The 22,238-nt window shown below is 40.3% G+C and overlaps 1 protein-coding gene across 1 annotated transcript in view; it reads right to left on the reverse strand.

Annotated features, from left to right (window-relative positions):
- Positions 1 to 22,238, reverse strand: part of DOC2B (double C2 domain beta) — a 1,203,985-nt gene that overhangs the window by 443,124 nt on the left and 738,623 nt on the right. Inside the window, exon 4 of the mRNA XM_073574406.1 lies at positions 15,615 to 15,724. Coding sequence (XP_073430507.1) covers positions 15,615 to 15,724 — 110 coding nt within the window. The remainder of the gene's footprint in view (positions 1 to 15,614; positions 15,725 to 22,238) is intronic.

A 22,238-nucleotide genomic window follows, 5' to 3' on the forward strand; every position in this document is an offset into this window, starting at 1 on the left:
ACAAATATCTCTCTGAGGATCTGTTTATACCAAGGAAGATGTCAATCACATGGGGGCATTCTCTGTGTCTGGAGGAGAGAAGGTTTTTCCACCGACATAGAAGAGGATTCTTTACTGTTAGGGCAGCGAGAATCTGGAATTCCTTGCCTGAGGAGGTGGTGATAGTGAACTCAGTCAAGGGGTTCAAGAGAGGCCTGGATGTCTTCTTGGAGTGTAATAATATTGTATATTACAGTTATTAGGTTCTTTAGAAGGACGTAGATCTGGGGATTTATTCTGATGGAATATAGGCTGAACTGGATGGACAAATGTCTTTTTTCAGCCTTGCTAACTATGTTACTATGTAATTACTGCCATTCTACCCACTAGTAGGCCAAAAATTTCTATATGTGGCTAAGCAGTTAGTTAAAGGGAACCTGTCACCAGAAAAAACTACTAATCTGCCCTGACTGACACAGGCTCTTCATTGGGGCCAGCTGTTGTCAGGACAGGGGGTTGCGGTTACAGCCATGGCTCTCTATATACTCAGAGCAGTGACTGAACCCACCCTGGTGTAGCCCCCTGACTGGAACCAGAACGCTGCCAAGGAGGGATAAAGTTAATTTTGTCCCTGCAGCATTCAGCTAAGTGCAAGCGCCGGGCAGGGTAATAACACTACTAAGTAGCAGAATAACCCCATATCTGCAGGTTAATAGCATTTTTTCCTGGTGACTGGTTCCCTTTAAATTTACCTTAAGGTTTTGTACAATTGATTCTTATAAAATTATATGATTGGATTATTTTTTTAGAGAGTAATTACACATAAATTATTCAATTATTCAATACAATAGGAAATCACAGAAGGTTTTCTTGGCAGTAAGAGCAATAACTGTGATAATAATGAGAATGGTATACAAACGAAAGATTGAGGCAACAGAATTATGGATTGGTTTATTCATGTCTAAATGGAATGACACATGCTTTGACCCCTTTTCTGCTTCAAAGAACAGTAAAATTGCGTTAGATGTTACACTGTAGTGAATTACATCTTGTCGAAAGATATTAGAAAATGGAAAATCCTTGTAATGTCCATTGGAAGCCCCCACCTTTAATTAAAAGTTTTCAAATCTCAAAGAATTGTGTGCAAATGCTTTAATTAGTAAGATGAGTCAGTAATCAATGTACTGAATGTAGTAGAAAAGCATTTGTATGTCAGTATCACCATATAGTCTTGACCATGACTATAAACTAAAATGTGTATATTTTCCTTCTCCTACTTCCTGACTTAAGAAACATCATATACAGTTGTGGCCAAAAGTATTGACACCCCTGCAATTTTGTCAGATAATACTCAGTTTCTTCCTGAAAATTATTGCAAACACAAATTCTTTGCTATTATTATCATCATTTAATTTGTCTTAAATGAAAAAAACACAAAAAGAATTGTCCTAAAGCCAAATTGGATATAATTCCACACCAAACATAAAAAAGAGGGTGGACAAAAGTATTGGCACTGTTCGAAAAATCATGTGATGCTTCTCTAATTTGTGTAATTAACAGCACCTGTAACTTACCCGTGTCACCTAACAGGTGTTGGCAATAACTAAATCACACTTGCAGCCAGTTGACATGGATTACAGTTGACTCATTCTCTGTCCTGTGTCCTTGTGTGTACCACATTGAGCATGGAGAAAAGAAAGAAGACCAAAGAACTGTCTGAGGACTTGAGAAACCAAATTGTGAGGAAGCATGAGCAATCTCAAGGCTACAAGTCCATCTCCAAAGACCTGAATGTTCCTGTGTCTACCGTGCGCAGTGTCATCAAGAAGTTTAAAGCCCATGGCACTGTGGCTAACCTCCCTAGATGAGGACGGAAAAGAAAAATTGACAAGAGATTTCAACACAATATTGTGCGGATGTTGGATAAAGAACCTCGACTAACATCCAAACAAGTTCAAGCTGCCCTGCAGTCCGAGGGTACAACAGTGTCAACCCGTACTATCCGTCAGCGTCTGAATGAAAAGGGACTGTATGGTAGGAAACCCAGGAAGACCCACTCCTTACCCGGAGACATAAAAAAGCCAGGCTGGAGTTTGCCAAAACTTACATGAAAAAGCCTAAAACGTTTTGGAAGAATGTTCTCTGGTCAGATGAGACAAAAGTAGAGCTTTTTGGGCAAAGGTATCAACATAGAGTTTACAGGAGAAAAAAAGAGGCATTCAAAGAAAAAAACACGGTCCCTACAGTCAAACATGGCAGAGGTTCCCTGATGTTTTGGGGTTGCTTTGCTGCCTCTGCCACTGGACTGCTTGACCGTGTGCATGGCATTATGAAGTCTAAAGACTACCAATAAATTTTGCAGCATAATGTAGGGCCCAGTGTGAGAAAGCTGGGTCTCCCTCAGAGGTCATGGGTCTTCCAGCAGGACAATGACCCAAAACACACTTCAAAAAGCACTAGAAAATGGTTTGAGAGAAAGCACTGGAGACTTCTAAGGTGGCCAGCAATGAGTCCAGACCTGAATCCCATAGAACACCTGTGGAGAGATCTAAAAATGGCAGCTTGGAGAAGGCACCCTTCTAATATCAGGGAACTGGAGCAGTTTGCCAAAGAAGAATGGTCTAAAATTCCAGCAGAGCATTGTAAGAAACTCATTGATGGTTACCGGAAGCGGTTGGTCGCAGTTATTTTGGCTAAAGGTTGTGCAACCAAGTATTAGGCTGAGGGTGCTAATACTTTTGTCTGGCCCATTTTTGGAGTTTTGTGTGAAATGATCAATGTTTTGCTTTTTGCTTCAGTCTCTTTTGTGTTTTTTCAATTAAGACAAATTAAATGAAGATAATAATACCAAAGAATTTGTGATTGCAATCTTTTTCAGGAAGAAACTGAGTATTATCTGACAAAATTGCAGGGGTGTCAATACTTTTGGCCACAACTGTATCATATGCTCTTTGTTTTTACTTCTACCTTACTTTCTCACTCACTTACTGTCTCTGGAGGAATCATGTTTCTCATGCTGGGCAGCACATTGTTCAGTATTGTAGCTTACAGTTATTAGGTTCCTTAGAAGGACGTAGATCTGGGGATTTATTCTTACGGAATAGAAGCTGAACTGGATGGACAAATGTCTTTTTTCAGCCTTGCTAACTATGTTCCTATGTTACTATGTTACAGTGTCCAGTGAGCAGCAGAACAACATCACCATCCACTTTTTGATATAGGGGTATGGAGGCAGCTATAACTAGTGGCAATGTCAGTGAGATGGGAGAGGAACAAAGGGAATTGTAGTCCTTTACTTGAAAGCCCCACTTTTCAGCAAACCCTAATACTATTAAAACAAAGCCACTAATCAAAAATGGCAAGATAATGAAAATAAAAAATAACAGCTTCTGAGCTATGGTTTCATCACCTGGTGAACATTTAGAGACATGAACGTACATTTCTATATTTTGCAAAAGCTTAGTAAATCCTTCTAGGTCATCATAGAAAAAAAAGACAAGAATAATAAACAGTCCAGAGTGAAGGGCTCATAAACGATTGGCAATTGTTATGGTAAAAACTAGTTGCATTTTTCATGAGACATAAAATCCCAGACAGTTCACAAAATGAATGTCTGTCTTGAATGTTCATTGTTTGATCTATGCATGCACAGAGCTTTACTTGGCAAATGTTGCTATCCCTAGAGTATTCTGGATTCATTTACCCTTTAAAATTGATTTGTCCCTAGCTAGTTTCATTTATTTTTAGCATAAGGATGAAAAACATAATAAAATAATCAAAACTCATCACTTTGCTGTTAAACTTGATAACAGCAATAATATGAATTATGTATAGGTCAAGACAAAAAAATTGCTAAATTACATTTATGTGAATATATTAAGTATTTTTACCCAGTATAATCCAGCATTGTCACAACCTCTAGAAAAACGTTAATACCACTTGTTTTATTCTTATACCCATACATTTGCTCTTCTACCTACACATCTTTTGTATGTGGTTTTCCAATGTATTGCTTGGGTTGACCAGGTTTTATCTAAGAAAAACTTAGTCGTTGTAAAATTAAGCTAACAAAAGAGAAAATAAAGAGTTTGTTCAGATCATCTCATGTATGAAAACATAGAAAAATGTCTCTTCAGAGAGGAAGAGGACTAGAATTCTAGTGCCACCTATTGGAGGTAGCAATCCTAAAAGTCAATGTTGACCCTTTAACGAGCCTAGTTACATGACTTAGGATAAAAGCCAAGCCAGAATCTCCATTTGCAGACACTGTGTTTCGGGGTACTGCCCCTCATCAGTGCAAAGTGGGAGATCTAGCTTTGCTGTGAGAGAGGCGTCTGACCGATATCCAAGAAGTATCATTTCTCCTTGCGGAGAATGACATGCTAAGCATGTCGAGGTGAGGAGACTTAAAGCCGCAATGCTCCTCTGGGAAATATGCTAATTATGCAAATTGTCTCTTCAGAGAGGAAGAGGACTAGAACTCTAGTGCCACCTATTGGAGGTAGCAATCCTAAAAGTCAATGTTGACCCTTTAACGAGCCTAGTTACATGACTTAGGATAAAAGCCAAGCCAGAATCTCCATTTGCAGACACTGTGTTTCAGGGTACTGCCCCTCATCAGTGCAAAGTGGGAGATCTGGCTTGGCTGTGAAAGTGGGAGAAGTATGTTGTTTGATGCAAATCTACCTACAATGTATTGGGGAGAAGCCATCATGACAGCTTGCTATCTTCAAAACAGAGTGCCAGGTAAAGCCTCAAATAAAACTGTATATGAGCTATGGAACTGCGAGAAGTCTAACCTGAAGCACCTCAGGATATTTGGAAGCAAAACGTTTAGGTACTGTATGTTCCCAAAGAAAAACATTCCATGTGGAAATCACATGCAAAGCAAGGAGTCCTGGTGGGCTATAGCAAAACTCAAAATGGATACAGAATCCTGCATCCAAAGACCAACACAATAACAATCAGCAGGGATGTAGTGATTGATGAAAACTGTATTGCTCAAATTCCATGAAGTTACACCAGTTATTCAACCTAAAGCTAATTTCACATTAGTGTTTTTTGCGCAGCGCATCGTGCGCAATAGAAACGCATGCAAAAAACACATCATGCGTTTTTGCATGCGCTTAAGTTTATGCACATTCGCTCTCTAGGGGTTAAAACCAGTGTCTACACATTTTTACACCAAAAACGCATGAGCACGAAATCGCAGATGAATGCATGTCCTTGCGCATGCCTGCGTTCCCATAGACTGTAATGCTTTATTTTGTCGCATTCCGTTCACAAGCGTTCGCATGCGTTTTTTTATGCCTTTCAGCGGACCCAAAAATGCAACAAGTTGCGTCTCGCGTGCCTAGGCGCAGACCTTGAAGAAGCGCATGTGCCCAAAAACGCATACGAACGTGTGCAAACGCATGACCTCATGACTTCATGTTAAAACCGCATGACTTCATGTTAAACATAGGTACGCATGACGCATACGCATGGATGCGCACGATGCGCTGCGCAAAAAAGCTAATGTGAAACCAGCCTAAGAAGCAAGAACAAGAAACTCAATCACCAAACCCAGATGCCGAATAGAAAAACACTGAAGAGTGGATAAGCTCTGAAGCCACCAAGGAAGACACAGAAGAACCAAGTCAACCTCCAGTCATGAGATCAGAAAGGACAAACAAAGGTATCCCAGCTAGATGCCTTTCTTATATGGTCAGAACACTTCCTGAACCAGAGCCACAGTCATGGAAAAAGGTGCAAAAACTGCCTATTCATGAGTAGCAGAAGTGGATAAATGCCGCTAATGAAGAGATGGAGTCCCTTCACCAACTCCAGACATGGGAGCTTACTGAGCTACCACAATGAAAAACAAATTGCAAAGCTAGGTGAAATTCTCAACCAGAACTTTGAGACTAAGGACCTTGGAAATGTGACATATTATTTGGGAATCCAAATCCAGAGAGAGGAAGATGGGAGTTTTCTTCTCAACTAAAGTTATAAAATGTCCACAATACTAAACCTGCTTGGAATGTCAGAAGCCAAAGGTTCGTCAACACCAATGGATCCATCCTACTTAAAGTTGGAAGGAGAAGATCTGCTACCCTGCAATGAGAGTTACAGACAAGCAGTGGGAGCACTTCTGTACATAGCAACCACAATTCTTCAATATCTTAAAGAAACTCAAAGGCTAAATCTTAAGATATCTGCATCAGGAGATCTCACTCTCAGAGGCTATGCGAATGCAGATCGGGCTGGAGATTCAAGTGATCGGAAATCAACAAGTGGTTACTTGTTCAAGTTAGGAGAAAACTAAATTTCTTGATCCAGCAGAAAACAAGTATCAGTCACATTATCTTCTACAAAAGCAGAATATATGTCTGCTGCTTATGCAAGTCAAGAAGTAATTTGGTTGAAACAACTTTTGGAAAATTTTGGCAAGCCATTAACTCAACCAAAAGTTATTTATGAGGACAACCAAGGATGCATTAAACTTGCCAGCAGTGAGAAGAAGAGTGCAAGAACTAAGCACATTGATTTAAAACATCACCACATATGTGACTTAATGGAATGTGGTGTACACAAGTTTGTTTATTGCGAGTCTGACAAGATGATAGCCAATCATATGACACAGCCATTATCAAGAGCCAAGTTTGTGGACTTCAGAACCGCAAGGGGACTAACCGGATAAGTAATTGTTGAGTGGGGTTGTTGGAATATGTTTGGTGCAACAATTCCATTCCTGTCTATGAGTGTTTAATTGCTAGATTTGTATGCTGTTTATGAAGTTAGAACAAAAGAAAACTCCCAGAGGCTCATACAGAGAGCACGTGACTGTATTTTCTGTTTTCCTGTCTGTGTATGAGAGAAGCATCCTGCTGTAGATGCTGCACAGATAGAGGCACACAAATGATTTATTCTTGATCTATTAAGCATATTTTGTTCCTGTTTGTTCCTGAATAAAGAAGCTATGTTGTCACATGCTTGGAGAGTATCCTGAATAATCCACTGCCAACATTTCTCCATAGCCCCTATATATTGGTGAAATCTCTCACTTTACTCGTCATTCACTGCTCTGCAGTTTTATGTAAAACAAAGTCTAGATGCAAATGTAAGAAATGAATCTTTAAGGACATGTTACAGCCAAGATCCTTATATGTTTTGAGGAGATTTTCTACCAGATCTTCATAGTTATCTGATCTTGAGTTTCCTGAAAATGTAGTTACTACTAATTCAAATGCTACGCATTCCTTGCCCTGCAACAAATGGAGAAAATCCTCATCTTGAAGAAGCTTATGAATCTGAGGTTCAATAAAGACTTCTTCCTTTATCTTTGCTTCACTCAACCTCAAAAATTTATCAATGAGATACTTAAATGCTTTTTCATTTTTATCCATTTTTTTTACAAAGTTCTTAATTAGATATGCAATGGTGGTAACAAAATGTTATGTGGGTCAACAAGTGCTGGATGCAGGACATTTTTACTTGGGGTGGTTATTCTCTTGCACAACTATCTGTCTCACAAAGAAAGCAGTACTTTGTGCATCCACCATGGAAACCAAGTAAGAAAGCAACCACCTTTAAGTCACCACAGCTGGACCACAAATGTTGATCATAGTTCAGGCACCACAATAGCTGTTTCATGCTGTAATAAGTTTCTTTCATGTGGACTGCATAACTAACTGGAATTGAAGATTATGCAGCAAGACAGCTTTTAGGCTCGTTTTGGACATATCGATGAAGAGCCTCCATTCCTCTGGATTATGACTTATCTTCAGAGCCTCCATTAAACTGTTGATGTGGCATTCAACAAAATCACCCTCTATGAAGAAGTATTGGACAAGATCTCATGGTTGCAGAACAAAAACATCCAGACATGGCCCGCTCGGAGATTACAATGCTGTAGCTTGGAACCTAAGAGCTCATCCTTACTCTTGGGCAGATCCAAATCTCTAACAAGAGTGTTCAGTACACTTTGTGTTATTATAAGGTGTGGTTCAGTGGAGGTTGCTGGCAGAAAGTCTGGATTATAAGAGGAAGATCTTTATGACACCAATCATCCTCTATTTCCTCTCTTGATTCGACTGAAAATGTTTCTGGTGCTTTTGGAACTGGCAGTTCTTCTGTATGTGGTACTGAATGTATTACACACTGAATGTTTAGATAGTGTAAAGATGACTTCTTCCTTGAAACTCCTTTCCTATTGGGGGGCACCATGCAGAAATAAGAATTGGATAGAGTTAGATCAGTTGGCTCAGTCCAGATCCTTGCAACTGCAAAAGGCATAGATTGCCTCTTCCCATGCAACCACTGGGTAAGATGTGATTCATATTTATTGCTGCATATGTGTGGAGTTCAACTCTTTTGCTGATCTCCTATTCTGCAGCCAGAATTCAGGTTGTAGGCTTTCCTTATCATGGTAGTCAAGACCCCGGGGAGATTCGGACTCTGGGGGGGGAGGGCGCCGTGCACTTATTTCTCAACGCTGTAAAAAAGCGGCACTGAGGCATAAGTACCCTTAACAGCCACCGGTAAAAGTCGTGCTGGCGGTCGTTAAAGGGTTAAATGCTTCACAAACATCGTCACTGTTGCCTCATTCCACTCTGAATAATGACAATGTCATCAATAAAGTGTCTGTACAAAGTGATGTCGAACCTAAAAGTATTGACAAAATTATAGATTTATTGCTTCTCCCACCAACCCATAAAAATATTTGTCAGCGAAGGAGAAAAATTAATGCCCATCGGACAGCCTTGTAATTGAAGAAAAAAAGAACCATTAAACAAAAAATAGTTATGTTTGCGTAAAACGGATGTAGACATAACAATAAACTCCTTAAGTTCCACTGAGTATGAGGTAAATCGATTCAGATGTTCTGAAAGGACACAAAGACCTTTATCATGTGGAATTGAAGTATATAAAGTGGTCACATCACAAGTGAGCTTGTGGAAATTAGTTTTCCATTTAATACTGTTCATGATTATCAAAACTTCTTTGCTGTCCTCAATGTACCCTGGCAACTGTTGAACCAATGTATGTAGACATGTATCTAGTCATTTGCAAAGTTTCTCAGTTATGGAACCAAAACTAGCAATAATGGATCTCAAGTGTGGAGGAAACACCTCTATGTGTGTGTGTGTGTTTGGATACATGGAATATCGTCACTTGTGGATAATCCTCAACTAGATATTCCGCTGTTATACTGTTGAGAAACCCCAAAACTACACCCTTCTGTATTAGATTTTTCATTATATTGAAAAGGAAGATGTGGGATCAGTGTTTAATTTGCAGTACAAATTCTCATTTAACATTTTGAAAATATTCAAGTCTTATAGACCATTATCTAAGTGGTGATACTGTAGATCCACCTTTATCAGATGCTCCCATTACAATATTAAGTTTTAAAGTATAGTTTCTCCACAATATTCTGAAAATCTGTCATTCTATCAGCTATAGACTGAATAGGATAAAATTGTGGCTATCGAGTCCTGAATATTATCTTTTATTTTATATGCTTCATTTTCCTTTGTTTCATTATGCAAACACTGTAACTCAAGAGGAGCTTCTTGTTTAGTAAAGATGCGATTTTAAAGATTTTGCAATTCATTAAATGACACTATGGGTTGAGAATCAAAGTTGTTCATTTGGTCATGGATTTTCAAAAAATGTTTAACAGTTAATGATTGAATGGAATGATTAACATCTAGAGCGGTATGATATGGTTCAAATGTGTGTCATGTTACAAATGGTAAACCTTTCTCCAATACTTTGCTTTAGTCCCCTAACAAAATAGATGCAGACAGCTCCTGGCCAACAGATAAGGAAACATTTGAGGAATATTCTTAGCCCCCCATAATAAGTCTTCTGCATCCCAACATTTTGTTCTACACCATAATGGTCAAATCACCAGTTTTATGGTCATTGTTTTAGAAAACATTGCAAAACAACTAAGAGGGACAGACTGACACAAGAAAGTTCATAACAGAGAGGCATTTTGGATTCGAGCATTAGATGCCAGATACCCCTCTGGCGTGAACCTCAGTACATATCTTACATATATCTATTAAAGATATATTCACATCCTTTTTATTTTTAGTGCTATACTTCAAAGTATGTCCCACTATATAGTGGGATTTTAGAAGGCTTTTTTGGATTTACTCCATATTAGATTGTTAAAATTAATTGAACATGCACACATATTGTTTGGGCTAGGTTTCCCAGCCAATTTACTAAATACAGACACATATGCAAAACAGTGAATCAATTTACATTTATACCCTGATTAAGAATCACTGACACATCTAGGATCAAAATGCATATGTGCTCAGGAGATATTAGTCAGGATGTTCTGTTTTTAAACTTGTATGTTTTTCTATTTTTATGAAATTGACTAATAAAACTTATACATATATATACACACACACATATATATATATATATATATATACAGTATATATCGAATATACTCGAGTAGAAGTCGACCTGAATATAAGCCGAGGCACCTAATTTTGCGACGAAAAACTGGGTAAGCTTATTGACTTGAGTAAAAGCTGGGTATGCATTGTCCCCTCATCTCTATCCTGGTATGTATGGCTCCCCCGTCTCTATTCTTGTAAGCATGGCTTCTTATCCCTTATCCTTGTGTGCATGGTTACTTTAAAAAAAAACACGTCCTACTTACCTTTCTGTGTGCCCTCGCTGCATGTCATTCCGGCGCCAGCAGCATTTCATGCCGAGCGATCATGTGGCCCCACTCATTAAGGTAATGAATATGCAGTCCACCCCTATGGGAGTGGAGAGGTGTGAATATTCATTAGCTTAAGGAGCAGGGCCATGTAATCGCTCGGCCGAAAGAGCTGCCGGCGCCAGAACGAACAAGGTGCAGCAAGGGCACATAGGAAAGCAAGTAGGATGTGTGCTGGAAGCCGGCGGCTCACCAACTGCTCCACTGCTGCCCCTCCCCTGCCATCTTTCTGGGACAGTGACTCATGTATAAGCCAAAAAAAGTGCTGGAAAACTTGGTTTATACACAAGTATATACGGTATATAGCTATATCTATCTGTTTATATATCTATCTATCTAAATATATATTTATATATATATATATATGTGTGTGTGTGTGTGTGTGTGTGTGTGTGTGTGTGTGTGTGCATGTCATTGATGGCAAGCAGAGAAAGCAGAGGAATTAATCAGTAACTGAAAACCTGAACTCACAGGCAAGAAATGAACCAAATGCTTTGTTGTTGGGTTCAGGGATTTCTGGATTTTGAAAGGTTGTCTGCTACTTAACTACCCCTGCTTAATCACTTCAGCACCTCATAGAAAATAAAAACAATGTATATCATTTCCCTTAGCAGGACAGAACCAGCAATGATGATATAGCTGTTCCCAATGAGTGACGTGACATTGTTATGTCACATGACCGCTGCAGCCACTCAGTCTGTGCCCATTAGCTGTAGTGGTCACCTGACACAACAGTGTCATGTAGCCCACCAGGAACAGCAGGACTAATATTGCTGGATCTGTGCCACTTCGGGAGGTAATATACATTGTTTTTATTTTCTACTAGCTGAAGAGCCCGGCGTTCCCTGGGCATAGTAACCAACTGTGGTTAGTTAAAACAAATTATAATGAATATATTGCACATTAAAACCATGCATCTAATCCTATCCTGTGATACTGACTGCTGAGCTGTGTATCTAATCCTATTCTGTGTGATACTGTCTGCTGAGCCATGTATCTAATACTATTTTGTGATACTGTGTGCTGAGCTGAATATCTAATCCTATCCTGTGTGATACTGACTGCTGAGCTGTGTATCTAATCCTATCCTGTGATACTGCCTGCTGAGCCTTGTGTCTAATCCTCTCCTGTGTGATACTGACCGCTGAGCTGTGTATCTAATCCTATTCTGTGTGATACTGTCTGCTGAGCCATGTATCTATTCCTATCCTGTGTGATACTGGGCTCCCCCTGCAGTCTGTGTCAGAGGGTGCTCTGTGTTGGCACCGTAATAAATTGTGTTATTTTCAGCTTTACAGAAGGACGATAACACCATAGAAATGATAAGAATAATAGGCCTCAGTTACCACAACTGTCTACAAAGAAAACTGTTGCTGATAGCAACCAATCACAGCTCATTTTTCATCTTTTAAACAGCTTTGGGACAGCATGGCGAGTTTTGAGTGGCGACTTCTGTGTTTCGACTTTTATGTGGTGAGGTTGGTGTATGTGTGGTGAAATATGTGCTGAGGGTGGTATATGTGTTGAAGCACGTGGTAGTGTGTGGCGCATTTTGTGTGTGTCTTCATATCCCCATGTGTGTTGAGTATCCCATGTCAGGGCCCCACCTTAGCAACTGTACGGTATATACTCTTTGGCGCCATCGCTCTAATTCTTTAAGTCCCCCTTGTTCACATCTGGCAGCTGTCAATTTGCCTCCAACACTTTTCCTTTCACTTTTTCCCCAGTATGTAGATAGGGGCAAAATTGTTTGGTGAATTGGAATGTGCGGGGTTAAAATTTCACCTCACAACATAGCCTATGACACTCTTGGGGTCCAGACGTGTGACTGTGCAAAATTTTGTGGCTGTAGCTATGACGGTGCAGATGCCAATCCCGGACATACATACACTTTTTCCCCATTATGTAGATAGGGGGAAAATTGCTTGGTGAATTGGAACACACAGGGTTAAAATTTTGCCTCACAACATAGCCTATGACACTCTCGGGGTCCAGATATGTGACTGTGCCAAATTTTGTGGCTGTAGCTGCGACAGTGCGGATGCCAATCCCGGACATACATACACACATACACACCCACATTGAGCTTTATATATTAGATGGAGCTTTGAATTAATTAAGCAGGAATTATCCAGTAGTGAATAGCTGCTTTTAGCCAGTTTTAAAATTATTGTTCTTTGCCTCACCTAGGTTTTTTGGCAAATAAAATGATATTTTGTACACACAGAATGATCGTCTTGAGGAACATTTTGAGCAGGTAATATTGTGGTTGGTTAATTACTGATTACCTTATATATAACTGTTCAGTGGTCCATTACGGTAAGTCAAAATTCTGCATAACTTAGTGTTCTGTGAGTTACACTGAAGCAGCACAAATTACTTCAAGTTTACTTTGAAAATCCCAGTTCCACTAAGCTTATTTGATTTATGAATGTCTTGAAGTAGGCTTTTGGCATTGTTCATTAAGACACACTGCATTTCTTAACAGGCATGTACCACTATACAAAACATTTTTAGCACAAGCTTATCCATTTTAGATCAAGCTTTTGTTCTATACTATAACTAGATGAAGAGCCCGGCATTGCCCGGGCATAGTAAAGGGCCTGTTATACATAGCGATATCGCTAGCAATATCGCTAAAGCGTCACCGATTTTGTGACGCAACAGCGATATCACTAGCTATTTCTCTACATGTGATACTCACCTCTGACCGGCACCCCCGCTGGTTATCAGTGATCGAGCGAGATCGGCCTGGTATATTTCTCGTTGTCGGCTTCCTGCTGGCGCCGACGAGCGAGCCATGGATGCGGGCGGAAGACAGTCACCCTCGCCGCGTCTGACAGGTGAGTACAACCGCCGACCGCTGCTGCATCGCTATTGAGATCTGCTTGTTTGGCAGCTCACTAGCAACCATTTAGTGATGCACCAGTGATCCTGACTGGGTCATATCATGGTTGGGATCGCTGGTGCATCGCTAAATGTAACGGGGCCTTAACTAACTATGGTTAGTTGTAACAAATTATAATGATTATATCTATCTATCTATATCGCTCTCTCTATTATATATACATATATATTTATAAAGCTGAGTGTATAGCCCCGTCCACTCTGCATAGCCACATTCACTATAATATCCCACATCATCCCGTGAGCCAGAGCCACCAGACTACTACCCCTAATATTCCACATTATCCCGTCAGCCACAGCCACCAGACAACTACCCCTAATATCCCACATCATCCCATCAGCCAGAGCCACCGGACTACTACCACTATTATCCCACATCATCCCATCAGAACCACTGGACTACTACCCCAAATATCCCACATCATCCCATCAGCCAGAGCTACCGGACTACTACCTCTAATATCCCACATCATCCCGTCAGCCAGAACCACTGGACTACTACCCCTAATATCCCACATCATCCTTGTCAGAGCCACCGGACTACTAGCCCTAATATCCTACATCATCCCATCAGAGCCACCGGATTACTACCCTTAATATTCCACATTTTACCGTCAGCCAGAGCCACCAGACTACTACCCCTAATACCACATCATCCCGTCAGAGCCACCAGACTACTACCGCTAATATCCCACATCATCCCATCAACCAGAGCCACCGGACAACTACCACTAATATCCCACATCATCCAGTCAGAGTCATTGGACTATTACCCCTAATATCCCACATCATCCTGTCAGAGCCACCGGACAACTACCACTAATGTCCCACATCATCCTGTCAGCCAGAGCCACCGAACTACTACCCCTAATATCTCACATCATCCCATCAGAGCCACCGGACATCTACCACTAATGTCCCACATCATCCCGTCAGCCAGAACCACCGGACTACTACCCCTAATATCCCATATCATCCCGTCAGAGCCACCGGCCTACTACCCCTAATATCCCACACATCAGAGCCACTGGACTACTACCCCCAATATCCCATATCATCCCGTCAGCCAGAGCTACCGGACTACTACCCCAAATATTCCACATCATCCTGTCAGCCAGAGCCACCAGACTACTACCCTTAATATGCCACATCATCCTGTCAGCCTGGGGTCAGAACCAGAGCACTGAGTGGAACAGTCCTAACTTCCATACCGGGGATCCATTTAAGAGAGGCCTGGGGTCAGAACCAGAGCACTGAGTGGAACAGTCCTAACTTTCATATCGGGGATCCTTTAAGAGAGGCCTGGGGTCAGAACCAGAGTGCTGAGTGGATTTGCACTCATTTCCATACCGGGGATCCCTTTAAGAGGAGCCTGGGGTCAGAACCAGAGCACTGAGTGGATTTGACCTGACTTCCATACCAGGGATCCTTTTAAGAGGGGCCTTGGGCCAGAACCAGAGTGCAGAGTAGATTTGCCCTCACTTCCATACCAGGGATCCCTTTAAGAGAGGCCTTGGGCCAGAACCAGAGTGCAGAGTGGCTTTCCCCTGACTTCCATACCAATGATCCCTTTAATAGAAGTCTGGGGTCAGAATCAGAGAGCTGAGGGATTTGCCCTAACTTCCATACCGGAGATCCCTTTAAGAGGGAAGATGTGCCTATGGGATGCAGGATGTGTGATGGGTATATGGGCACAGGAGGGGTGATTCATCTCTGTCATGTGCTCTCTGCTCCTTTCTGGGGGCAGACAATGGCTGGGAGCTTATGTTCCCAGGGATGCTTGATTTCTCCCACCTGGTCAGTGTCTGCTGAGGTGTTGTCAAGTGGGAAAACTGTTGTTCATAGCAACCAATCACAGCTCAGCTTCTTTTAAACAGCTCTGGTGAAATGAAAGATGCTTAGTGACTGGGTGGGGCTATGCGGAGAGGGCGTGGCTGATACTCACATACATGCACACATACATTCATTTTTATATATATAGATAAAATCATACCTGAGAGTTTTACGGATCATATCTTCATCTGTGATCCCATAGTATGTTAACGTTTCATTCCATGTGGGATTCAGTGTATTTCTCAGTGTTTTTGTTCTTAGTTTATTTGCCTAAATTGAGACCAAAAAGAGTTGTTGTAAAAATTAGTGATATCAAGATGCATTGAATATTCAACTGTTCATTAACTTTTTGGCTTAAAACAGTTAATTACTTGCAGATTTATTTTTAAGCACATTACTATTTTAGTCATTCAGAGAAGGCAAAAACTGGCTTCATAGAATGCAGAACTTCTGTACTGTCACCAGTGCACAATTCAGGTACTCAAATTAGCGAAATCTTATTCTACTGTAAACTGTTCAACCTTTTCAAAGTATTACATATACTAGTCCTTTTAAAAAATTTAACCTGTGAATTTGGAATACGGTTTATTTCAGTTAAACCTATTTTAGATGACAATATTCTGTCATATTTTACAGCTGGTGCTAAGCTGGAAAACCAGACCTGGTTACGCTTATCTGAACACATATTTTCATAGAGCTAAATGGAAATGATAAAGAAAAGGGGCACAATAGCACAGTTACCCAATAAACAATTAGTGAACTATAAGTTAGAATTCTCACCTTTGCATGTTGTGAGTATGCACAACACATATAATGAATTTGTCAGGAGGGCTGCAGAGGGCACCGGACCCACGATGGATCTTCCAGAAATTCTGGACAGGATATTCAAGATGCCGATAATTCTGCCCTCCTCCAAAATCAAGCAAGGGAACCACTCGGTTCAGAAGAGTTGCATACTTAATTCAGGGCTAAAAAACTACGCGTTTAGTGGACGTCCTGTCCACTTCCTCAGATACATAGACAATAAAGTTGCGAAAAGACAGTAATGATACAGGTATCTGGTATAGGACTTGAAAGGGTTATCCACAACTAAAGGGCCTGTCACACTAAGCGATATCGCTAGCAATATCGCTATAATGTCACTGGTTTTTGTGACGTTATAGCGATATTGCTAGCGATATCGCTATATCTGATACTTACCTCCGACCGCTCCCCCGCTGGTTATCGCTGATCGCGCGAGAACTTCCTGGGCCGTTTCTCGTCATCAGCTTCCTGCTGGGTTTCCTGCTGTGGAGACAAGCGACGCGTGGACGCGGGCGGGAGGACGTCAGGATCGCCTCATCTGACAGGTAAGTAGTGACCCCCGACCCCTGCGATGTCGCTGGTGAGATCTGCCTGTGCGGCAGCTCACTAGTGACCACTTAGCGATGCACCAGCGATCTTGACCGCGTCATATCGCTGGTCGGGATCGCTGGTGCATCGCTAAGTGTGACAGTACCTTTAGAACTAAGATAGAACTACGATATTCATAGGATAGCTCATCAATGTGAGATCAGTGGAATTCTCACTGGTCACTGCCACAAATTAACTGTATTCAGTTCCTGTGGCTGCTGGAAATAAACAGTGTAATGAGTTGGAAAACTACAGTTCCCTCTGTGTAGTAGCCAATGTTGTCTTACTGCAGATCAACTCATAGTTTCAATATGAGGGGAGCTACCCAGGAACAGCCAGTGAATGGAGCTGTGGTGCTCCCACCAATCAACTGTTCTCTGATCCTGTAGCTGCCAGAAATAAACAGCTTACAGAGTTGAAACACCACTGTTCTTTCTATATAATACCCAATGTTGGCTACTGCAGATAATCATGGAGATTCAATATGAGGCGGACTACCAAGGAACAGCAAGTGAACTTTGATGTCTATTTTTTTGGTTGCAGGACCTGTAAACAGCTTGCCAAAAACCACTAGGGGTGCCAGGTGTCAGACTCACACAATGATAAGGAGGATTTGTGGATGATCTGCGCTTCTGGTCAGCAATATAATAGATCCAAGTTTAGACAAGTGGTAATAGCTGTCTTTGTTTATTTAGTCAATGCATTTCAAAGTACTGCAGACTTCATCAGTACAAAAAACACAGTTTGCAACACAGTGCAGGTGTATTTATAGTGGTAGAAATTCAAATATTGGTGCCAAATAGACACATGATGTATCAAAGTTCATCACAGGTCATCAGAAAAAAAAAGAGAAATCAATTTCAAGAATAAAAGTTGAAAATATAATGAATTAACATATAAATTGTTTCTGATTTTAATATGTATTCACTTTCATTTGTTTAGGAGTTCTAAGTTAAAAAAAGAAAAAAGAAGTCCAACAGAAATATAATTTTTTTGCAAAAATAAAGTTATGTATATGTAAAGTGCAATAGAACTTGTGATGTGAATGCATTTTATTCCTTGAATGCTGCCATAGCGAGCCCAGAGTGCCGCGGTAGAAGTAGTTAGTAGGAACACATCATAACTTTGCAAGAAAAATAAATGTTTATATATCCTCTGGACTGTTATTTTTTGATGATATATATGAATAACTAAATGATTAAATTACTTAATAAAATTAATAAATGAATCAAGAGATCTCTTTCATTTAATATATGTTTTGTATGTGTTTGCACTATATACACTATTTGTTTTTTGGATTCTGAGGGTCGTAGGTGAAACTGAAAAAAGTGCAATCGGTGCAAACAGAGTAAATGACGTAACGTGGGAACCTTTCAACTAGCAAGCCCCTCCCTGCTGAACTCTACTGAACTCAGCACCCCGGGGGTATCACCTTGCTGCGACTCGGCAGAAAGCCAGATGTAATGTACCATGGGAAAAACGGAGGATGAGAAGAAAACCTGGTAGAAAATGTCTAACAGAGTGATGGTAATTCACAAGAAAGACCACCATGAGGGGTGCAAGCAGAAAATAGTGTGGTCAAGAATGATAAGAATAAGAAAAGTGATAGAATATCAGGAATATATTTTTTCATGGGGTTGTGCTGGGGGGAAGGAGAAGAAAAGGAGAACTAATGGAGAACACATCAGAGTGATCATGTTAAAGGAGCAAGGTCACCACGAAAGATGCAAGCATGAGGCAAGTGTGATAAAAGGCGACAAAGGTAATAAATTGCTGGTCACATGTTTGTGGTGCAAATAAATTTCTCCAATAAAAATATTATTTGCCATGTCTTTTGACTCTATCAGAATTCTATAGAAATAGCGCTTAATAAAAAAAAAAAATATATATATATATATATATAAACACTGCTCAAAAAATAAAGGGAACACTCAAATAACACATCATAGATCTGAATGAATGAAATATTCTCATTGAATACTTTGTTCTTTACAAAGTTGAATGTGCCGACAACAAAATCACACAAAAATCATCAATGGAAATCAAATTTATTAACCAATGGAGGCCTGGATTTGGAGTCACACAAAATTAAAGTGGAATGTAATGTCCTTAAAACAAGTCAAAATGAGTCAGTAGTGTGTGTGGCCTCCATGTGTCTGTATGACCTCCCTGTGCCTGTATGACCTTGCTACAATGCCTGGGCATGCTCCTGTTGAGGCAGCGGATGGTCTCCTGAGGGATCTCCTCCCAGACCTGGACTAAAGCATCCGACAACTCCTGGACAGTCTGTGGTGCAACGTGACGTTGGTGGATGGAGCGAGACATGATGTCCCAGATGTGCTCAATCGGATTCAGGTCTGGGGAATGGGCGGGCCAGTCCATAGCTTTAATGCCTTCATCTTGCAGGAACTGCTGACACACTCCAGCCACATGAGGTCTGGCATTGTCCTGCATTAGGAGGAACCCAGGGCCAACTGCACCAGCAAATGATCTCACAAGGGGTCTGAGGATCTCAACTCGGTACCTAATGGCAGTCAGGCTACCTATGGCAAGCACATGGAGGGATGTGCGGCCCTCCAAAGAAATGCCACCCCACACCATTACTGATCCACTGCCAAACCCGTCATGCAGACGGATGTTGCAGGCAGCAGATCACTCTCCACGGCATCTTCAGTCTCTGTCACGTCTGTCACATGTGCTCAGTGTGAACCTGCTTTCATCTGTGAAGAGCACAGGGCGCCAGTGGCGAATTTGCCATTCCTGGTGTTCTGTGGTAAATGCCAAGCATCCTGCACGGTGTTGGGCTGTGAGCACAACCCCCATCTGTGGACATCGGGCACATAACAATTATGTAAATATAGTTATAAAAATATGATGTTAAATTATTAAATATATTGACCATAAAGATAATGTTAAAAATTGTTTATATCATGAACGGGTGCTGGAAAAATAAATCATCATACAATAGCATAAAATCATTGTACATAAAAAACATCTAAGTATTAAGCTGATGTAGGAAAAAAACATTTATAGACTATTATGTCACCTTACAGAAAAAACATCTGTAATCTCATTAAGACCATTAGCTTTTAATGTATTTAACTTGTATATCCAGTAAACTTCTTTTCTATTGAGCTGTTGTATGCGATTTTGTGCTTCAACAGGAATGTGATCAATGTGGCTTATTAGGATCCTATTGTCTTTATTGCATTTCAGGTTATGTTGCGAAAGCCCTTTGCATATGTTGGACCTATGAGAATCAACCCATTTATATAGGGACTGTGTGGTATGCTCAACATACTTTTTTGCAAGGGCATTCAATCATGTAAATTATGAAGCTTGCCATACAGGTAAAAAGTTGATAAATAGGGAATGATTCATTTGAACGTCTGGAAATTGTAAAGGTAGAGCCATGACATATAGACTAAACAGTTTCAAGACTTACATTTAAAAATACCGCAGATATGGTGTCTATAGTTCATCATAGAAAAATATTCACAATTGAGAGTCCTCAGTGGTTGATACCTTTTAATGGCTAACTGAAAAGCTGGTAACAAATTGCAAGCTTTCGAGACTACTCAGGTCTCTTCATCAGGCATTGCCTAATACAAAATCTGAAGAATCACATATTTATGCACAACACAGCACAGAAATAACGCAACAGATAAGAAAAGTGACGTGAAGCAGAACTATCATTATGGGAGAGTGATGTACAGTCATGGCCATAAATATTGGAACAGTTCATAGATAAGGCGTGTGAAAGTTTTATAGTCCTCTGAATGGGGTCTGGTTCTGTGTTTTTGTATAAAAACAAATTTGTCTACATAGTGTTCAGCAAGGTCAATACTATTTTGAATAATTTAGTAAAAAAAACCTTATGCATTTCAGACATAGAACTGTCCTTATCCTTAGTCATGGCACCGTGGTCCTTAGTGAGGTACATAACATCATGACATAGCCCTTTCATCCAGGTACTTTGCATCCCAACATTGCCTTGGCACACTGCATTGGATATAGTTAGCTGCTGTCTTTGATTTAGGTTCTGTATGTAATTTTTTAACTTACCAACTGTCTTGATTTTACTAAAACATATCTCCTCCTACACCAGACATCACTAGATGAAGCATTGCAAACAAAATGAGCATTGAGCGTGATGGATCTCCAGGAACTTGTGGACTTACCACCTTGAATTGTCTATACACTTTACATCTTCATTTCCTGACAAATATGAAAACAAACACACTTGCAACATAGTAAGATAAGATAAGATAAGATAATCCTTTAATTGTCCCACCATGGGGAAAGTATGTAACATAGTAAAATACTGTGATTGTATGTAGAGATGAATAGATGAGTGAATACACAGTCAAGGCCCAAAGTGTTGGCACCTTTGAAATTGTTCCAGAAAATTAAGTATTTCTCCCAGAAAATTATTGCAATGACATATGTTTTGCTATACACATGTTCATTTCCTTTGTGTGCATTGGAACAACAAAAAAAGAGGAAAAAAAGCAAACGACATAATTTCACACAAAACCCCCCAAAAAAGGCTAGAGTAAATTGTTTGCACCTTTCCAAAACTGTGAGTAAAGAACTTTGTTTCAAGCATGTGATGCTTGGTCAAACTCACTTGTGGCAAGTAACGGGTGTGGGCAATATGAAAATTATACCTGACATTAGATAAAAAGGGGAAAAGTTGGCTCAACCTTTCCATTGTGTGTCTGTGTGTGCCACACTAAGCATGGAGAACAAAAATATGAGAAGAGAACTGTCTTAGGACTTGTGAGGCAAAACTGTTGAATAATATCAACAATCTCAAAGTTACAAGTCCATCGCCAGAGATCTTGATGTTCCTTTATCCATAGTGTGAAAAATAATCAATAACTTTACAACCCATGGTGCTGAAGCTAATCTCTCTGGATGGCGGAGAAAAATTGATGACAAATTGCAATGTGGAATAGTCTGGATGGTGGATCAGCAACCACAATCAAGTTCCAAAGAAATTTAAGCTTCCCTGCAGGCTAAAGGTGCACCAGTGCCAGCACGAACTGTACGTTAACATTTGAATGAATTGAAATGCTATGGCAAGAGACCCAGGAGGACCCCACTTCTGGCTGTTTGCCAAAGTGTACGTGAGTAATGCAAATTCCTTCAGGGAAAGTGTCTCGTGAACACGTGAGACCAAGTTAGAGCTTTTTTTAAAAAGAAAAAAAACACATCATTCTACTGTTTACTGAAAATGGAATGAGAAAAGAACACAGTACCTACAGTAGAGAAAAAAAATATTTAGTCAGCCACCAATTGTGCAAGTTCTTCCCCTTGACTGTGTGCAAGGTATCATGAAATCTGAAGATTACCAAAAGATTTTTGATCACAGTTCACAGTGTCAGAA

This window comes from Dendrobates tinctorius, unplaced genomic scaffold (assembly GCF_039654945.1).
Source record: "Dendrobates tinctorius isolate UK_male_01 unplaced genomic scaffold, ASM3965494v1 ptg000007l, whole genome shotgun sequence".
NCBI lineage: Eukaryota > Metazoa > Chordata > Amphibia > Anura > Dendrobatidae > Dendrobates > Dendrobates tinctorius.